This window comes from Anabrus simplex, chromosome 7, assembly GCF_040414725.1.
Source record: "Anabrus simplex isolate iqAnaSimp1 chromosome 7, ASM4041472v1, whole genome shotgun sequence".
Lineage (NCBI taxonomy): Eukaryota > Metazoa > Arthropoda > Insecta > Orthoptera > Tettigoniidae > Anabrus > Anabrus simplex.
In genome coordinates this window covers 293451853-293471806 of record NC_090271.1, presented here as the reverse complement: position 1 = coordinate 293471806, position 19954 = coordinate 293451853, and the positions used below count along the sequence as shown (strand labels likewise).

At 39.4% G+C, this 19954-nt stretch overlaps 1 protein-coding gene across 1 annotated transcript in view; it reads right to left on the bottom strand.

Annotated features, from left to right (window-relative positions):
- Nop60B (dyskerin pseudouridine synthase 1 Nop60B) overlaps window positions 1-19954 on the bottom strand; it is a 172073-nt gene that overhangs the window by 85535 nt on the left and 66584 nt on the right. Inside the window, exons 5-6 of the mRNA XM_067151745.2 lie at window positions 12429-12564; window positions 4968-5081 (exon numbers count right to left, since the gene is read on the bottom strand). Coding sequence (XP_067007846.2) covers window positions 4968-5081; window positions 12429-12564 — 250 coding nt within the window. The remainder of the gene's footprint in view (window positions 1-4967; window positions 5082-12428; window positions 12565-19954) is intronic.

The following is a 19954-nucleotide window of genomic DNA, read 5'->3' as shown; positions in this document are numbered from 1 at the left end:
CCCATTTTCACACCAGGCAAATGCTATGGGCTATGCCTTAATTAAGGCCACGGCAGCTTCCTTCCAACTCCTAGCCCTTCCCTATCCCATCGTCGCTATAAGACCTATCTGTGTTGGTGCGACATAAAGCCAACTAGTAAAAAAAGTCTTGTTTAGCGTAGCTCTTACTAGAGAACAGTCTAGTTGAAAGCGTATTTACTGTGGATATTGTGGCTTCTAAGCTGAAGGTGGATACTGAAGAACGCTTGATTGCGACACCTCATGTTTTAATTGTTAAAGACACGGCCGCTCTTTGTACATTTCAATAAATGTCCCTAGCAGTGCCTTTGTCCACACCATGCTCTCCTTACAAGAGGCTTGATCTGTGGGGCGAGGTCTTTCCATTGAGGCGCTGACAACAGGTCTCGCCTGTAGCAGATAACGCCTCAAACTGATCTCGCTCACTAACGAGCAGTCCCAGCCTGTCGGAACGCGTCACAAAAGGCCTTGTCTGTCACAATTCCTTTCCGTGTATGGCCAGCTAATGTATTCCATGACAAATTCCTGCTGTTAATCTGTACATATTGTTACAATCTAAGTCTAATGTTATATTATTACCTTTTATTAAGACATTGTTATTCTCTACATATGAGGACACAATTTTGATCATTTTAAGCTCAGGGCCCTGACCTAGTCTTTGTACATTAACAGATGATGATGTTCGTTATGCCGAACGAAACATGTCCCATTATTTATGACACCTCATGATTTTTTTATAATTCATTAAGTGTATTGTATTGTATTGAGTAGGTGGTTGTAAATAAAAGGATTTTACAATTTTAATATATTATCTTCAATACGGTTCTATTATGAGATTAATTACATGTAAATGCTAGTTTCGATCGCCTCCTTCGGTCCATGTCTATCGCTCGTTTTGGAAAACAATGAAATAGTACTTCACGTGCCGTATTTGCGTAAGTATTGGAACATCCGACAACACAACAATTGCGTTTACTTGATCTCGTTTTCTCTGCCATTATCATCAGAGTAACTACACGCTCAGTCATAACAGAACAGCTACTGCGAGTCTAGAGTCTGAGAGATTGAGGAAGATTTAACAGCCAACAATCTTTCACATGTCAAGTAGGCTCCAATAACATCAGCTGATGTACAATGCAGCTTTTCGAGGTATAAAAACTTGTTGGCTGATCATCGCAGATCCTTCACTTTTCAGAACTTGAAAATGACACGTAGTTCAGTGCAACTTACAATAAGGTGAATTGAAATAACATATAATTAAGTAGTCTTATTCTCGTTCTTTCGGGTCGTCGTTTCTGAATCATATTTATATCTTAAATTTTGTAGAGATTAATTTCTCAAGTTGTGACGTATAATTTTGTAAAATGTTTATTGTGCTTATCACAGGATAGCTTGTAGTGGTGTTGCTACTGCTAGCTAGCTGGCCATTGTCTTGGGAACATGCGGTATCCAACTGATGAACCCATGCCGCATTTGGGCGAATTTTCGAAGAATGAGTTTCGTGAATATTATTTAGCCATATCGGAAGCCACATTTTTGGTCATGCTAGGCCGTGAGGGCATATATAGCAAGTGGAGATGCGATTCTTCCCTAGTAAGTCGGCACTGCATTGTGCTTATCACATGATCACTTTCAGTAATGTTGCTACCGGCATGCTAGCTGGCCAATGTCTTGGGAAGGTGCAATATCCAACTGATGAGGCCATGATGCGCGGGGGCGAAACAATGGTAATTTTTGACAATTGAGTTTCCTGAATTTTATTTAGCTTTCTCAATCGGAAGCCTTTTTGGGTCACATTAGAAGACAGATAAAAGATGCAAAAGAAGTGCGGATTAATGAACATTGTAATGAAATTACAACTTGCTTTACGTCGCAGTGACACACACAGGTTTCATGCCAACAATGGGATAAGAAAGGGCTAGGAGTGGGAAGGAAGCAGCCGTGGTCTTAATTAAGGTACAACCCCAGCATTTGTATGGTGTGAAAATGGGAAACCACGGAACACCATCTTCAGGGCTACCGACAGTGGGGTTTGAGCCCACTCTCTCCCAGACACAATCTTACAGCTGGGCGACCCTAACTGAATGGCCAACTCGCCCAGTGTAAAGAAATCAAAGAATTTGGAAACAAGCATGATAGATTAAATTTCCAAAAGAGTGAAAGAGGTAATGTTCACTAGACAGAAATCAAGAAATGCCAATCTAGTTACTAGTTACCACTAGAACAGGCCATCGGCTGCGCAGAGAGAGGGGGGAGATGACAGTGTCCGTCTTACTCGCCCTGCCTGTGAGGTTGCCAGCCCTCCATCCCTCACACACATGCTGACCAGAGGTGGTGTTCTATTTGTATTCAGTATTCTGAGAAATGCTTACATCTGATAATATGATTATGGTAATGATGCTAGCATGACCATAATTTTTTAGTTTTAAGAAATAAAGAAAACCACAAAGCTTAGTAACGGAGTAACAATAAGTGTTCAACAAGCATCACGAGTCAGCATCCATTCTGTGCCAGACTTTTCCCAGCCTACTTTAGGTAATGCCGAATTGGTGTCTTGTTAAGGATAACTTCAATAATGATACTAAATATTTATTTAGAATCATTTCAACCTCCTACGGGTTACGATTACAACACTTCCTTGACTGTTGATGTACTTTTTTTTTTTTTTTTTTTTTTTACACCAATACTCCTTCATTCTCTGGCTTTTGCTTATTCCTCATCCGAGAACACCCTTCATGTTCTGCTCGGTTATTAATATGACTAATAATAATAATGATAATTAAAATAATAACAACAGTAATAAATTTAGATCATTAAGCATTATTGTGTAACAAACGTCTTCCCCCTTTGGGACATTCTATCTATATAAATAAAATAAGAGGTTTGTCTGTAGGCCTACATTGCTCAGAATTTAAATTGCATTTGTGTATCGGTTGTGTCCACAGTAACAACGAAATGCACTTTTTTACTTTTCCGTAATGTCTGCCAGTATGTACAAGGGCAATGCGATAAATAAGTTTCCGTATTTTACAAAACAACCAAGCGGGTTATTTACACTTGTGAAATATTTTATTTTCATTCTGTAACTCATATACGTCTCCAAAGAGACACCATTTCTGACCAACCCCTTTTGGTATCTTGGCAGCAGTATTTTGGTACTTTGGTTATACCAGGTCGGGTCCTGCCTCCGTAGCCAGCAGTTCACTTCCACTTCCACCTCTTCATCAGTCACAAACCGCTTGCCTCCAAGGTGCAACTTGAGGTGTGGAAAGAGATGTAAATCACATGGGGCAAGATCCGTAAAATAAGGTGGATGGGGAAAAAGGTCCCATTGGAATATCTGCAGCAAATCCTGGGTCCTCTGAGCTAAATGGGGGCACGCATTGTCATGAAAGAGCAACCTTTTCCGAGACAGAAGACCAGGACATTTTTGCTTGATTGCAGCTCTGAGCTTCGTAAGGACAGTGCAGTACCTTTCAGCTGTGATCGTAGTGCGTAAGGCAGGTAGTCAACCAGTATAACGCTATTATGGACCCAAAGCACAGTAGCCTTAACTTCGCTCACATAGGATGAGGTCTTGGGACATTTTTGGTGTACGTTCGCCAGGTTTCTTCAATACCATGCATTGATATAGATGTTGATTCCCATAGGGAATCTGAAATATTTGTTCCGAATGAGTAAATTTATAATACCAATATAAATGGTCCGTTATTGGACATTATAAATTTTCCAGCTAACTCATTCCTGGTTGCCAGCGCTTCGCCCTCGTGTGCTAGGCTGGGCTCATCAGTTGGTACCTAGCACACCTACCAAGACGCTGGCTAGTGCATACCGTGGAGGCCACTGCGTAGGCTAATAGTAGCCACCGGCAGTGCCAATGCACTATGAGACACTTTGTCCCATTATCAAAAATTGATGCCTGCCTGGCCATCAGATGATATAGATGTTGATTCCCATAGGGAATCTGAAATATTTGTTCCAAATGAGTAAATTTATAATACCAATATAAATGGTCCGTTATTGGACATTATAAATTTTCCAGCTAACTCATTCCTGGTTGCCAGCGCTTCGCCCTCGTGTGCTAGGCTGGGCTCATCAGTTGGTACCTAGCACACCTACCAAGACGCTGGCTAGTGCATACCGTGGAGGCCACTGCGTAGGCTAATTGTAGCCACCGGCAGTGCCAATGCACTATGAGACACTTTGTCCCATTATCAAAAATTGATGCCTGCCTGGCCATCAGATGATATAGATGTTGATTCCCATAGGGAAGAGAATAAATCTGAATTAATCATTAAGGTTATGAGGCGCACGGCTATAAATGCCTGAGAGAGGGCTCGGTGACATTCAGAAGGTTTACGTGACACAGATTCACCGACAGTGTTCTGTAAATTTTGTAATTGCTGAGATGCGTAGGTAAAGGACAGTATTGTAAAACATGTTAACATTGAAAGAGACGAGAAAATTCTATCGCTATCGCTGGTGCAATGCAGCTTCATTGTCTTCACATTTTGATTCTCATACTTAATATATTTCAGCTAATGTAAAAAGACATCATATATAACAACAGTTACAATTGGTCGAGATATTTTTGAACTAAAACTTAGATAGATACTGTATCTAAAAGTAGACTGAGTTTTAACTGATGTTTTTCTCCATAATCAGGATTCATAAAAGCACTTTCAGAAGCATGACTCATTAGTTAGGGACCGACAAAAGGTAAAGGTAAAATTTGGTGTAAAGAAAGACGGTTTATGGTGTGGGTTACTGTAGTCATGTCCTAGTTTGTAAACCACTGGCAGCTGAGTGGCCTAGTATGTAGTTCTGAGAGTCTGGATAACGGAAACTATGCAATAGGATAAAACAAGAGAAGCCATGTCATGAATTTCAGTTCAATACAAAAGTCCAAAGAATAAGTCACCCTTAATTCAATCTCAGAGTTACAATACCTGATCTATTTCGCCTCAGTTCCAGCATCTGTCCACCAACTCCAAGTAAAAGACCCAAGTGAACACACATTGTCCGCACGTATGTGCCAGCTTCACATTTGACCCAGAATATTCCTGGAAAACACCAACAAATGAACAATTACTTTTCACATGGAACTACATAGAAGATCATCACACTATTTTGTATAACAAGACCATGATTTCAACCTTACGTAGTAAATGTATTTAGTGCTGAGAGTGTGTTAGTTTCTTTCTACATTTGCAGGTGTGAATCCCAAAGAGGGGTCTTGCAAGCTCTTTTGGGGGTCCACTAATTATTATTATTTTATTTACATTGATACAGCCAACTGTGAATTGCGGTTACACAAGCTACTTGCCTCTCGTTCTTAGGCTTACACTTTTTTTGTTTTCTGTATGAGGGTGTCCCTGACGGAAATGCGTATACTCCACAGAGTGTTAAAGTTTGGTGCGCCGTTAGCCTACAGGTTACAGCAGTGTTACGATTGCCACCGATGTGGACAGATGTTCGTGCTCTTTGCAGCTATAAATATTTTGGGTTCTCGTAAATATAACTGTGAATGTTTCCTCTTTTGTAAATTACAAGTGATGCTATGGAGTTTCTGGACACAAGTGATGATATTAGTGAAGGTGATATATTAAAAATGTTTTGAAATGACAGTGTTTTCTCAATCCAAAATGCCTTTTCATGTGTCTCAAAGTTGTATTGTATTGTTTTTAAAGTTTCTTACTCCACAGAGGTTGCTTACCGGTCAAATACATACTCGAATGTGGCCGGCATCATTGCATGGCACATGTTGTGCGCACTCTTCTAAAGGTTAATCCTCTTCAGGTGATCATATTGATCTCAGATTGGAGGCAAAACCCTCGAACACTTTCTTAGGACCCAAAATCATTCTGAGGAACTTCCTTCCCTTTAACTCAATCGACATATCTTCCATTTTTGCTAGTGTTTCTGGAGCGTAAAGGCATGCCAGTCTGCTACTATGCAGTCGTGTCTCAGTTTAACCTGGTAGGAAATGGAGGCCAAGAGGAAGACCTTGAAGAGATTTTCAAGGACCATGAAATTAGAGATATAAACTGGTGCCGCATAGATGAACATCTGTGGATGGAGAGGACAAACTCGAGGAGGCTCATACACAATTGCACCTGGCTTGCTGGAGCGAAGAAGTGATGACAATGAGGAAACAAATTCGTATTTTTAAGTATCCTGGCCCATTTTAAATGTCAACTCCAACTTCCTTGCTCTTTTCCCCAGTGCTTCCTCTTCACTGTCTTACGGAGTAATGATCTTGCCAAGGTGTTTAAATATCGTGCTCCTCCGGAAAATCCCATAAGCCGCCTTAGTGCTGTGAGAGGAGTCTCTCTTTTCCATATCTATATACTTGGGTATTTTCAAGGGAGATCCATAAGCCTGTTTTAGAAGCTATTTCTTGAAGAATTTCCACCTGTTTCACTGTTGTCTGAATATTGGCTGCTTGGAGCACATCATCAGTGAAAGCCAAACAGTCCAAAGTGATGCCAGTGTTTTTGCATCATATTCTCATTCCATTTTTAAGATCACTCTTGAACAACTTTTTCTTCCATTCTCTGATTAGCTTCTCCAAAACACAACTGAACAGGTGTCGGGAGAGACCATCCTCCTGCCTCAGGCCTGTTCTTATCCCAAATGGTTCCAACAGCTTCCCCGAGAACTTTACTTTGGGAGCATGTGTCAGTCTGTTATATTAGTGCAAGTGACTTATTGTTTACCTTAAATTCCCTGAGAATGTTTAGAAGTGTCTCACAATTCAGTGAATTATTATTATTATTATTATTATTATAATCGTGGTGAGTGAATGTCTCGGTGTGAGTATCGTCTGTGCTACTTTAGTAATATGTGTGATTAATCAAGGATTTGCTGTCTTGAATTGTGTTGGAATTCCTTCCAAAGAATTTAGTGGTGATGTGGAGTGTAGTGAGTTTGCATTATGTGACGATATAATGGTGAAATCAATGAGATTGTGTTTGTGCGCCATGTGGTCGGGCTGGTGACAAGCTTACGCACACTACAGGGCCGGCTTCTTCAACTGCCACGAGTGATCTGCCTGCAGGTACACAATGGAATGTGGAAACTTCCCTCGCCCTCTCACAGGTAGGGGACTGGTTAACTTAGGATAGTAAGTTTTATTTTCCTTCCATACCGACAGCTAGTATGTCTTGTTTTCTTACGGTCCCAACATCGACCCACGATTAGTTGAAATTACGCTATCATGCACTCCGTTCCCTGTTAAGTTTCTTACTAACGCTGTTACTCCTGTGTGGTGATGTGCAAATTAACCGAATAATGAGTTCTCTGTGCACTGTCAAAATATCAGGTCCATAAAAAATAAGATTACAGACTGTGAACTTCATGTTCAAGAATTAGCTGCTTTCGACGTTACCGCCTTAAGTGAAACTTGGTTGATTAATTGTGTGTTAGACTCTGAAATCTAACTCTCTAAAGAGTTTTCCTTATTCAGGGCCGATTGTAGGACTGGATCCCGGGGAGGGGGTGTTTTAATCGCTGTCAAATCTAAATGGCACGCGACTCTACGCTCCGACCTGGTGAATGACTCTGAAGCTGTTTGGGTTGAAGTTACATTTTATAACAAATATCTATTTGCATGTTTCTATAGACCACCTCATTTTTATCTCAACTATTCTGAAGCTTTTTTTTCCTCTGTGCTTAAAGCCGTTCATTCCAAAGATAACATTGTCATACTAGGAGATTTTAATCTGTCAGTCTCCTGGATTTTCCCTTCATTAGGTCAACCTTCTAACAGCCTTGACAAATGGTATCTGAACCATTATATTACTGCACTGAACTTCAAACAGCATGTCTTGGAAAACACCTGCAGAAATAGTCTTCTTGACTACCTGCTTTCTTAGAACGAGCCCTCATCTGTTTCTGAGGAACAAAATATTTTAAACTCCAACCACAAGTCCGTCGAGACAACTTTCATTCTCACCCCTCCCCGTGCTCCGAGATGTCATTGACCTGTCCTTAGGAGTTCTGTGCCTGTGTGGCGTAAAGTTGACCGGCAGACTGTTAATCGTACCCTGTCTCTTTCACCATGGCATGTGGGTGAAGTTCAAGATGCGGTGGACTGGTTTTATGATGGGACGCTTGCTGTGATCCGGGACCTCATTCCTACTCATTCGATGTCCAGAAAATTCCCCCCCCATGGAAGAAGAGTATTACTAAAAGTGCTGAACTAAAAAAAAATTGGTAGCCTGGAGACAATGGAAGAATGCGCCCTCCAAGAGAAATTATAAAATATTCTCTGACCTTCGCGAACACCACAAGTATTTAGTAAGGCGGGATTACTCAGAATATATTAATGGAGCCTGCCTTGAAGTAAGACACAACAGTAAAAGGTTCTGGTCACTTATAAATAGCAGAAGAGACAACAAACGTATACCGGAAGTAGTAACCTGGGACCATTCTGCAGCCAGTGGAGCAGAAAGACCTGAATTATTCAATGAATATTTTACCTCTAATTTTGTTAAACCTGTGCAGTATACTGATTTTTCTAAAATCAAACCTGTTACTTCCCATAGCCTCAGTAATATTTCTACCACTGAATCTGAAGCGTAGTCCCTACTTTCATGTTTGTCAGAAAATAAACCCACTGGTCCTGATAGTCTCAGTCCTATCTTCCTTAAGAATACAGCAGTAACTCTTTCATACCATATTAGCGTGATATTTAATCGGTGCTTCTCAGTCGGCTACATTCCAAGCTCCTGGAAACTTGCTTATATCACACCCATTCTTAAAGGCGGACATAGGTCGGATATCGCAAATTATCGCCCGGTCTCAATATTACCTGCTTTATCAATAATTTGTGAAAGGATCATCCACAAGCATTTGCTTGCGTTTACAATTCCGCATATATCCCCTTAGCAGCACGGTTTCCTTCCTGGAAGCTCCCGCGTAACTAACTTGGCTATCCTCCTCCATCATCCCACGTCTGCCATCCACGCGGGCTCTCAACTTGATGTATGCTATACCGACATCGCAAAAGCCTTCGACACCGTGGATCTCATTCTTCTTGCACACAAACTTTCTGAACGGTTTAATGTGAATGGGAGACCCCTAGTTCTAATTAATAGCTTTCTGAGTGAAAGACTACAGCGCGTGGTTCATGATGGATACAGTTCTTCTCCCACCACCAACCTCTCTGGTGTCCCGCAGGGCAGTGTCCTAGGTCCCCTTATTTTTGCCCTGTTTAGTGATGACCTTATCGATATGTTTCCCACCATTCATGTGAAATTCTTCTGTTTGTAGATGATTGTAAAATCTTCAAGCAGATCGATTCTCCCACACATTCAATCCAATTGCAAAATGCACTTGATTCACTGTCAGCTGGTGTACTACATGGGGTCTTAAACCTCATCCCTCCAAGTGTTCCACCATTTCGTTCACACTTCGTAAATCCCCCATTCTAGAAGAATATCACCTACTGAACCAACCGACTGCACTTGTTGACAATCAAAAAGACTTAGGAGTGCATTTTGACAGTAAATTGTTGTTTGTCTAGCACATAAATAGGGTCACCTCACGTGCTATGTCACTCCTTGGTTTACTCTACAGGTTTTCTGACATCACAGATGTAAATGCCATCAGAGCATTCTAAGTTTCCTGTATCTTACCTATTGTTGAATACGCCTCTCCAGTCTGGTCCATTTCTGCTTCTTCAAATTTCAGCCACCTTGACCGTGTACAATCTTTTTCTGTGCTAACGTCAGAGCCAGGGTCCCTGCATGTTGCAGCTTGAGCACTATCCAAGACCTTGGGAAACTGAAACTCAAGACTCTTCATGCTTGGAGGAAAGTAGCCGATCTAAAGCTGCTATACAAAGCAGCTAATGGTCTATTTAGGTCGCCAAATTTAGTTTCCTTATTCCCCCTCCACGTCCTATCCCATAGTACCAGAATGAAGACCCTATTTCATACTCCTTACTTTCTCTCATCCAAAAGTTCCTTTCTGTACATACTCCAGCAACATTTAATACCTTATCTATCAACAAGAACCTAGACATATTCATAACGTTTCCTTCCTTCTGTCATGATAATTCTCATATAACTTAATTATCCTTCTTGTTCTTTCCTGTTCTGCTCCTGTATTTACTGCAAATGTATTTTCCTTTGTTAATGTCGTTGTTTATGTAAATATGTATTATATATGATTGTACAGTTTTTATAGTGTATACTTGTGTATTTTGTAAATATTTGTACATAGCTCGGATCTTTGTAATTCGGCATTATGCTGTTGCTGATCCTGAATAAATAAATAAATAAATAAATAAATAAATAAATAAATAAATAAATAAATAAATAAATAAATAAATAAAAAAGAATTACATCACTTTACAAATCAATAAATAATTACAAGCTATACAATGAAATATTTACAGGTTTACAGACATGCTATTGATATACACCGTCGCCTCTGGTGTACCATCCAGATAGTGCGAGGACACCAGCGTAGGAGCTCAGAGGACACACTGCAACAAAGTATTGGGCTGTCAGCCTTGGGAAGGTGCACTTTCCTTCTGTTGAAGGAACTTTTCCCCGTTTGAAGTCCACTAATAACCTATGGAGATTCTAGAATTATTTAAAAGGAGGAATAAAAGCATTTTAAAAAAACAGGCACCTGGCAACATCATCTCAACAACCCCATCGCACTACAGCCCTTGAAAGGCCTTGGCGTACCAAGCGACCGCTGCTCAGCCCATAGGCCTGCAGATTACGAGGTGCCGTGTGGTCAGCACGACGAATCCTCTCGGAACATCATCTGGAGATGGTTTATTATAATTTTATAGCTCCCTCTGCAGATCAGTGGCACAGCCTCTGAATCCCAAAATTGTAGGTTCAAACCCAGCAGACGTAGTCGGATGTTTGATGAGCAAAAAAAGTCCATTTGACAATCCATATCATACAATGTTGACATGTAAAAGATTTCCGGTGATACACTTGGTATTTATCCAACAAAATTAATTAAAAAACATTCAGCTATAGATCACCAAACAGAGATCCACTTTATCTTGCAGAGTAAAACGAAACGTCAAAAGTGACGTGTAAGCAGCCTAGTTGCCATAAAATAAAATTGCCTGCACATGGCAGCTGACACCATTAGATTATTATCATAATTCACTGCCTTATATATGAATGAAGCAATGAGTCCTCCAATATCAAGCTAAACAACTCTTTACCATGAGTGATGATAATATAAGTAAAATCTTCCATAGTAACAGACTTCAGAGGTGTGTATTATTTTATTCCACAGCTGTTCAGTGTCTTAGATTTTAAATAAGTAGTAGTCTTTAAACAATACACCCCTAAGGGGTTTTGACTGGGATGATGAGGCCTAAAAACATAAATATTCTTAACTCTGAAACCACCTGACATACATGATGGTGAAAGAATACCAAAGAAAGATCTAAGCCAAATACCAAAAAAGAAAAAGAAAAAAAGAGGAGTAGAAGGAAAATGGCTGACATTCAAGAATACCCTGGTTTCAGAAGCCGAATCACTATGTGGAAAGTCAAGTGCAATATGCAGGGAGAAAGGAACACCATGGTGGAATGAGAGGGTGAAAACTGCTGTAAAAGAAAGAAATGCAGCAAAGAAGAAGGCAGATAACAAAAAACAGAAATCAATCCACAAGAAGATGAAATTCAGTACGTGGCACAGGAGTACCAGAACAAGAAACTATTGCTGAAGCGACTGACTAAAGAAGAAAAGGAAAAGTGCTGGGAAGAGTTCACTGTGAAAGTAATAGGAAGTTCCTTTATAAAGTAGTCAAGAATAGAAGTGACACAGCAATATCCTTGTACTGGAAACAGATGATGGGAACTTGGTGAAGACAGATCAAGGCATCAGAGAAGAAACGAAGAACTACCTCAATACTTTATTAAATATAGAATAGAGGGATTTTTACGTTGTTCTGAGGGCTGGTTAGAGGTCCACTCAACCTACGACATTACAATTGAGGAGCTATCTGATGGTGAGATGGCGGCACCAGTCTAGAAAGCCAAGGATAACGGCTGAGAGGATTCGTCGTGCTGACCACACGACACCTCGTAATCTGCAGGCCTTCGGGCTGAGCGGCGGTCGCTTAGTAGGCCAAGCCACTTCAAGGGCTGTAGTGCCATGGGGTTTTGTTTGTTGTACAATTGACCTCCCCTGATCAATCCTGTCTCTTCCGACCCCACTAGTATTAGGTTCATGAGAACTCAGATGTCTTTCATTCCCTGCCCTTCCGTTCTTTACCAACAGCTTAATTCTTAGGACGCTAGGGCAATCTTACACTTACTCTTTTGATTAGACTGAGTCACTCCCCAATTAATAACAATCACTACTACTCCCTTCAGTATAAGCTATATACTAGTACATGGATTATACACCATAGGAACTTACCGATTTGCCTCTCCTCATCATACTCCAATAATTTACTATCATACACAGTTCTGACCCGAAGCTGTCTCTTCACAGCAGATATCAATGGTGGGCGTTGAAATAAAGCTCCCCTTAACTTCTCGAGGGCTTGTTTCACCTGCAATGAAAACCCACGTAACATCATCTTAAAATTTACTCACATGTTTAATTCATATCATTAGATGCCTAATACATTAACAGATGTTAATCACGGATTATCAATTACTTTGACACATTTTACAGACTCCGGTATATACGCAAAGCACATTCACAACTCTGTATTCACAGCCAACACCCTCCAGTCTCCTCCTATTCAATCATCTTAGAAAAAGAAACAAGGAATTCTCTCCTACACCTATCTCTCCTTCTGTTACCCAATAAGGAGAAGCTGATTTTGTCTCCAACACAGCCTAACATTGTCCACACCATTTCACCAATTCTACACTTCTATCCACATTTATTTATTCCATTCTCTCTCACAATGGTCCAGGATCATAGGTCCCTCAGCCCAGGTATAATTCACAAATTCAAATCCGATTTGATAGACAGGAACATAAGTTTTTTTTTTTGTTTTTTGCTAATGGATTACTGTTGCACTAAGTAACACATCAAAGATTTTCAGCGATTCAAGGATCGAAAATGGCTAGGATTGGGAAAGTAGTGGCTGTGGCCTAAATTAAAGTACAGCTTCAGCATTTGCCTGGTGTGAAAAAGGGAAACTGTAGAAAACCACATTCAGGACTGCCAACGATGGGATTCAAACCCATCATCTACCCAATGCAAGCTCAGAGCTATGTGAGGGAAGAAATGCAACCCAAGTGAAACAGGATATATGTTTGGATTCTATTCTCCAACATCCAAGAAGTGATGTTTGCAAGGTTTCCCACTATATCTGACTGACTGCCTCCTGAGGTCTAGCACCAATTCAATATAAACAGATACAATAATGTAAAAGTCGTTCCTGGCATGCACAAGGTTTTTTTCTCCAATTTGCTTTACGTTGAACCAATACAGGTAGGTTCTATGGCAATGATGGGATAGGAAAGGGCTAGGAGAGGGAAGGAAGCGACCGTGGCCATAATTAAGGTAAAGCCCCAGCGTTTGCCTGCTGTGAAAATGGGAAAACAAGAAACCATCTTCAGGACTGCCTACAGTGTTTGTTTGCTTTGGATTACAGTATATACAAAATTTTGTTCAGACCGATGTTATTAAATTATTTTACGGTTGTTATTATTATTATTTTCATCATTTTGATTATTATTCTCTTTCACCCTATTTCAGTTTTCATCTAACCCTTTCCACCCAAGCCCACAAGATCGTGCGGGTTCAGTTTTAATTTTTCCCGTCGAAACCCACTCGTTTTTCAGTGGCAAGCTTCAACTGTTTTTATTACTCTTCTTGGCCACTGGAGGGCAAGAGAAGCAGCAAAACTTTTACCAAGGAGAGTAGGCATGTGCTCGGAGAGTAAGTAAATTATTTTATATATATTTTAATAATATACGAGTTTTTTTATTTAAGCTCTTGTATAAATAAGCTAGGTTTATGACTGCATAATTGAAATTCAATTATATTATTAACAGGTCTCACAATACACTCTTGAATTTATAGTAGCACGATTGTGCTAGTTAGGTTTAATTTAAGGTTATGGCAACGTCTATTGGCCATACAACTGTTAATATTATTACGTCAATCCACCTTAAATATAAGCATACATATCTTTATTTTTATTATTCTAAGTCATTTCTGTGTTAGTATTTCACAGAGAGTTATTATAAATGATTTTACATCATTTACAAACATTACAGCTTCGTGAAGTAATCGTGAAGCTTCGTCTGTGTAAATTTAGCACATTTTCTTAACTGCGATATTCTCGAAAACGGAATAAAGTCTGTTAAATGGTTCCATAGTGTTCTCGCCGTACTCGCGGTCCAGCGTGATACACAAATTCTTTATCTGTTTAAGGATATTTAGTCCCTGCTTCATTGTCAGAACTTCTTGTTCTTCTACCACCTCACCGTCATCGTCAGTTTTCGTTCTGATTCGGGCTCTGTAAAACGATAAAAAGTTTTATTCAAAATGGTCCTTTTGTAAGACTAATCGCCACTTTTCGTTCCTGATTCGGGCTCTGTAAAACGATAAAAAGTTTTATTCAAACTGGTCCTTTTGTAAGACTAATGAAGGCTGCTATGGACAGCTAGAAATATTTGCGAAGTGCAGTGAATTAAATGAAAACTGAAAATTTAGCTTAAAAGAATTAAAAGCTGTCTATCACAAGAAGAAAATGAATGAGGAGTTGAGGTGCAAACAAACATGGACCTTACGATACGTGCAACATACAATTACTGTATAACTTGATAACACAGAAAGCTTACCGTAAAGTGCGTCCTGGAGTCGGGACTGCCAGTCGCCCTCGAGATCGTCACAGCAAGGAATATTCTCTTCTTCGGCTTCAATATCATACGACAATCCAGCTGTCGTTGCTAAAGTCAGAAGTTCATCATATTCATTTTGAACCTCTACCTCTGCTTGTTCTTCAACTGTAGAATTAACGATGCTGCATTTTGCAAAGCATTTCCTGATTGTGGTTTCGCTGACTGCATTCCAGGCTGCCTTTGTCCACGAAACTGCATCACCAACATTGATCTTCATCAAATCAAAAGCTGAGCCTGCTTCATCCATGTGTGCCACTAATGACCGTAAAACCCTCTTACGATAGTCTAATTTGAATGCTTGAATGATTCCTTGATCCAATGGCTGAAGATGAGAAGTGGTATTGGGTGGAAGGAACAAGAGTTTTACATTTGAAAGCCGTATTTCTGGATGGCACGTAGCATTATCAAGCAATAAGATCACGTTACGGTTTCTGGCCTTCATCTTGAAATCCAAAGCTAGGAGCCAATTCTCGAATATTGCTGACGTCATCCATGCCTTTTTATTCACATGCCATTCGACACCAAGACAATTTAAGTCCATGTTTTTAAAGCACCTGGGTCTCAAGGATGTACCGATTATTAGAGGATTTTCCTTTTCACCGAGTGCGTTACAACAAAACATGATGGTGATTCTTTCTCTTGACATTTTCCCACCCTTGCAACTTTCATTCGGCAAAGTCAGTGACTTCTTCGGGATTGCCCTAAAGAACGGACCAGTTTCATCAACATTCAAAATGTCTTTCAGTTCGTAACTATTCAAAGGGTCTGGTAACCTATCTTTCCAATCCGCTACTTCAGTCGCAGACACATCACCACCTCCTCCACAGACTGTTTTGAAACTAACGTTATGAAGTTTTCTAAAACAATCTAACCAACCATTGCTAGCTACAAAATCCTCAACTTTCAGATTATTTGCGATTTCTCGAGCTTTTTCTTGTAACATTGGTCCACTCACACACAGTTTCTTCACTCGAGCACACGTGAACCACTCATGTACCGCAACGTTCACTTCTGAAAAAAATGACTCCTGCTTTCTTTTCACTCCTCAATTCCTATTTACCTCCCACTCCTTTAAAATTTTGGTTCTGTTCTTCACAAGAGTGTTTATTTGAGTTTTCCCGCAAATGAATTTTTCGGCAAGCTTTCTCACTGAAAGTCCCTTGTCACTTTCTATAATTACATTTCTTCTTGCCTCGAGATCTAAACACGATCGTCCCTTGTTACTCATGTTTAACAGACTGCTACGGTATTTCTGCCTCACTAATTAGCGCCTGCATTGTCTTTTCCTTCTCAAGTTGACTACCTGAGCTCGACCTTATCAGCGACAATCCGAGTTATGAATAGAATGATGCAAGAAGGGACAAAAATCCCCAGGTAACTTGTGAGTCAACAGTCTCTGACAGCATTTCTGGGCAATTAGAATTCTCGGAATAGGCCTATACACCACTAGGTAGAACTGCATTCCGATGTACACTCTCTCCCCTTGCACTCGAAATAGTACAAACATTCAAAAGAGATTTCCTTAAGACTGAAGAATGGTTTTAAACGAAAGAATGGCATGTAGTCCGGTGTAATAAATTGTCCTGCAACGTGTAAAGTGTCCGCTTAAGTCAAGTGGACGGGACAAATGGCGCTGTCCGTAGTTCAAGGTGTCCGCTTAAATGAGGCCAATTTAACACTTGCCTTATGTAAAATAAAATCGGTTCCGAGGAAAATTGTCAGTATAGGGAGGTGTCTGCTGAATAAGGGTGTCCGTTAGGACAGGTTCGACTGTAGTTGAATGGAAGGACAACCAGTGGGTGGTAATGGCTTCAACATGCTCAAGGAGTGAACCTGTAATCAAGGTGAAATGTTGGAGCAAAAGAGATAACAAATATATTGAAGTTGACTGTCCTGCAATAGTGAAAAACTATAAGAGATAACAAATATATTGAAGTTGACTGTCCTGCAATAGTGAAAAACTATAATCAGTACATGGGAGGAGTCGACTTGTGTGATCAGCTAATGGAAGCCTATCGCACATGATTCAAGACTAGAAAGTGGACTTTGAAGTTAATTTTACACCTCCTGGACATGAGCGTTGTAAACAGTTGGCTAGTTTACAGGGAAGATTGTAGAGCCAACAAAATGGCAAAGATCTATGATCTATTGCAATTTAGGACTGCCATTGCAGTGGCATTAATTTCAACTCCAGGCAGAAAGAGGCAGCAAGAGGTGGAGGAGGAGGAAGAAGAAGAAGAAGTAGTAGTAGTTTCGCCTCCTAAGAAGAAGACGAAGATATACACTCCGTCACCAAAACCAGTGGCTGACAAGCGTTATGATGGGTATGACCACTGGCCATTAGTTAGTGACATTACCTCACCAAGATGTTGCCAGTTGGAAACATGTAAAAGTCGCACCAAAAATGTGTGTCAACTGTGACCAGTACCTTTGTTTGTCTAAGGAGAAACAGTGTTTCAGACTTTATCATGTAAAGTGGGTCAAGTCTGAGTATACCTTTGCTTATACAAGAAGAGAATGTTTCATACTTCAACATGTTAACTACAATTTTGTGCTTGATTTTGATCAAAAATATGTGCTTTTAAAGAAATGTTTTAGATTTAAATCGTAATATGTCACTGACTGATTTATTGTTTAGACATTAATGCATGTGATCATACCTGTGTAATATACAACATTAATTTTACTTGAAAGTGAACAGTGTTAAATTGTTAAACATATAAGTCAGATTCAGAACTATTAAACTCTAACCCGCACGATCGTGCTAGTGCTTTTCTGAGAGAACGGTGATCAGTAAATTTTTAAAAGTATTTTTCCCTAAAACTACATCCAAAAATATCCTTTAAGACATTAGTAAAATTTTGAAATTAAAAAAAAAAAAATCTCAGGGTGGAAAGGGCTAAAATGCTTGGAAAAGTTCGGAGAGGACAACAGTTTGGATGTTTTTCAAAATTCTACAATATACCTAACAAAAATAATCAAGACCTGTTTCTCCAAGGTCGGACTGATGTAGCAGAAGATAAACAGAGGCGACGCAAAAAATAAAAATGACATCAAAGTAGTGAAAAGTGCAAGTTTTGTTTATCACATTGTTGGCCACACACATGACAATATGCATGAAAGCATTTCTTTCATTCTTTGATGTAAGTGAGAAACGAGTGAGGAGAATAAGAGGACTAAAAATGGATAGAAAGACTGCTCAAGATAAACGACGTCAAAGTGTCATTGCACCCAATGTTCATGAGGCTATTCATGATCATATTAGATCATTTCCATTATAGTAAAACCTTGTTAAGACGTTTCTGCAGTGGACAACAAAAAAGAACATGTTAAGCGAGAAAATGTACTGCTGAATAAATAAACAAACAAAAAGTATCCAAAAGGGATATGGAAACACTAGGTATGGTTCTTTCCGAAATGAGGCCATTTTACGTTGCGTATTTGTGGGTACAGTGAAAACTATATCTACTATTTCTGAAGATGAAAGGAAAGTATTAAAAGGTGTGAAAAACAAGAGACAAGAAATATGAAAACCTTTACCTCTGGTGTTTATAAAATAAGTTCACTGAAAGGTGCGAAAACCGCCAAACAATGTACAAAAGAAGTCCGCTATAATGTGTACGCCATATAACGAGAACCCCCTTATAACGACAGTCCCTTTAAAATTTATATATTAAACTTTATTATCAATCGCTTACATACAGATTAGGCGTGCAAGATTTTTTTCCGTTACTGACATTTATGCACTCAGCAATTATACTGAATGAGGTCGATCATCTTCGGTATAGTTTCCTAGCTATGTCCACTAGCGAGCTCTTTCGTCGACATTCAAAGGCGATGTCGGAGTCGATTAGAAATATCCATCGACTGTTGTTCCTTAAAGAAAAATGGAAATGAAAGAGGAGAACATGTTTTTGTAATAAATGCGTTAATAAAGCATCTGGTAGCAGTTGTTACCTGTTAAAAATAAAAGCTGAAGTAAATGATTGCTTAATTTTAATGTTAAATACTGCAATTATGTAAGAATGGAATACACCTCAAGATATGGCAGAGTGCATCATTGATTTCAGAGATTAGTTTTATGTTTTCTTGCGCCTGGTTACATTTTGGAAAGGCTATTATAATGTAAATTTTTAGCGAGAAGTTTATCATTTCTCTACTGCCGCTTGAAATATGTTTTCATGAAACATATAGCACAGTTAAGTCAAGTGACACATTTTGTATAAGAAAACGGTAGCATTTGCCACAAAATGTTAACTTTTCTAGCTCTATCCTCGACAATCGAAGGCAATGTTGGAGTCTATTAGTAATATCCGTGAACTGCAGTTCCGTATATAAAATCAGAAATGAAAGAGGAGAACATGTTTTCATAATAAATATGTAAATAACATAGCTCATTAGAAGTAAAGGCTAAGTAAACAATCGCTTAATTTTAAAACCTCTACACTGAAATTAAGTAAGAATGCAATAACCCTCAAGATATGGCAGAGTTCATTACTGATTTCTAACGTTAGATTATATTTTTTTTGCGTCAGGTTATTTCGGTAAGGCTATTCCCATCTAAATGTATAGCGAGAAGGTTATCACTTTTCTACTGGCAGTTGATAAATGTTTTTCATGGTACATACGCGGTAAAGTGACTCTGTTTGAATAAGAAAAATGAACCATTTGCCACAAAATGCAACTTTCGGCATCGTTTTCTCGCTATGTGCGTTTATGAGCTCTCTCCCAGCGTTGCCAACCCAACTTTAATTTAATAAGCTAGATCGTCATCCAACATAAGCTAGAAAAAGCTAAATCAGAAGTAGAAAAGGTTAAAGAATAAGCCAAATATGTATAGCACTGCTTACTGTGTAGGGAATGAAATTGTTCTTTGTTCTGTTCAATTAGTAAACTACTATAACCGCAAACATGGGCATTTAATTGTGTACACCGAGCTAGTCATCACAGGTGGTGGTGGTGATTATTGTTTTAAGAGGAAGTACAACTAGGCAACCACCCTCTATTAACACTGACATCAGTAGACGAATAAGTTTGAGTGGTGTCTTTAAACGTAGGAATGATAACAATATGAAG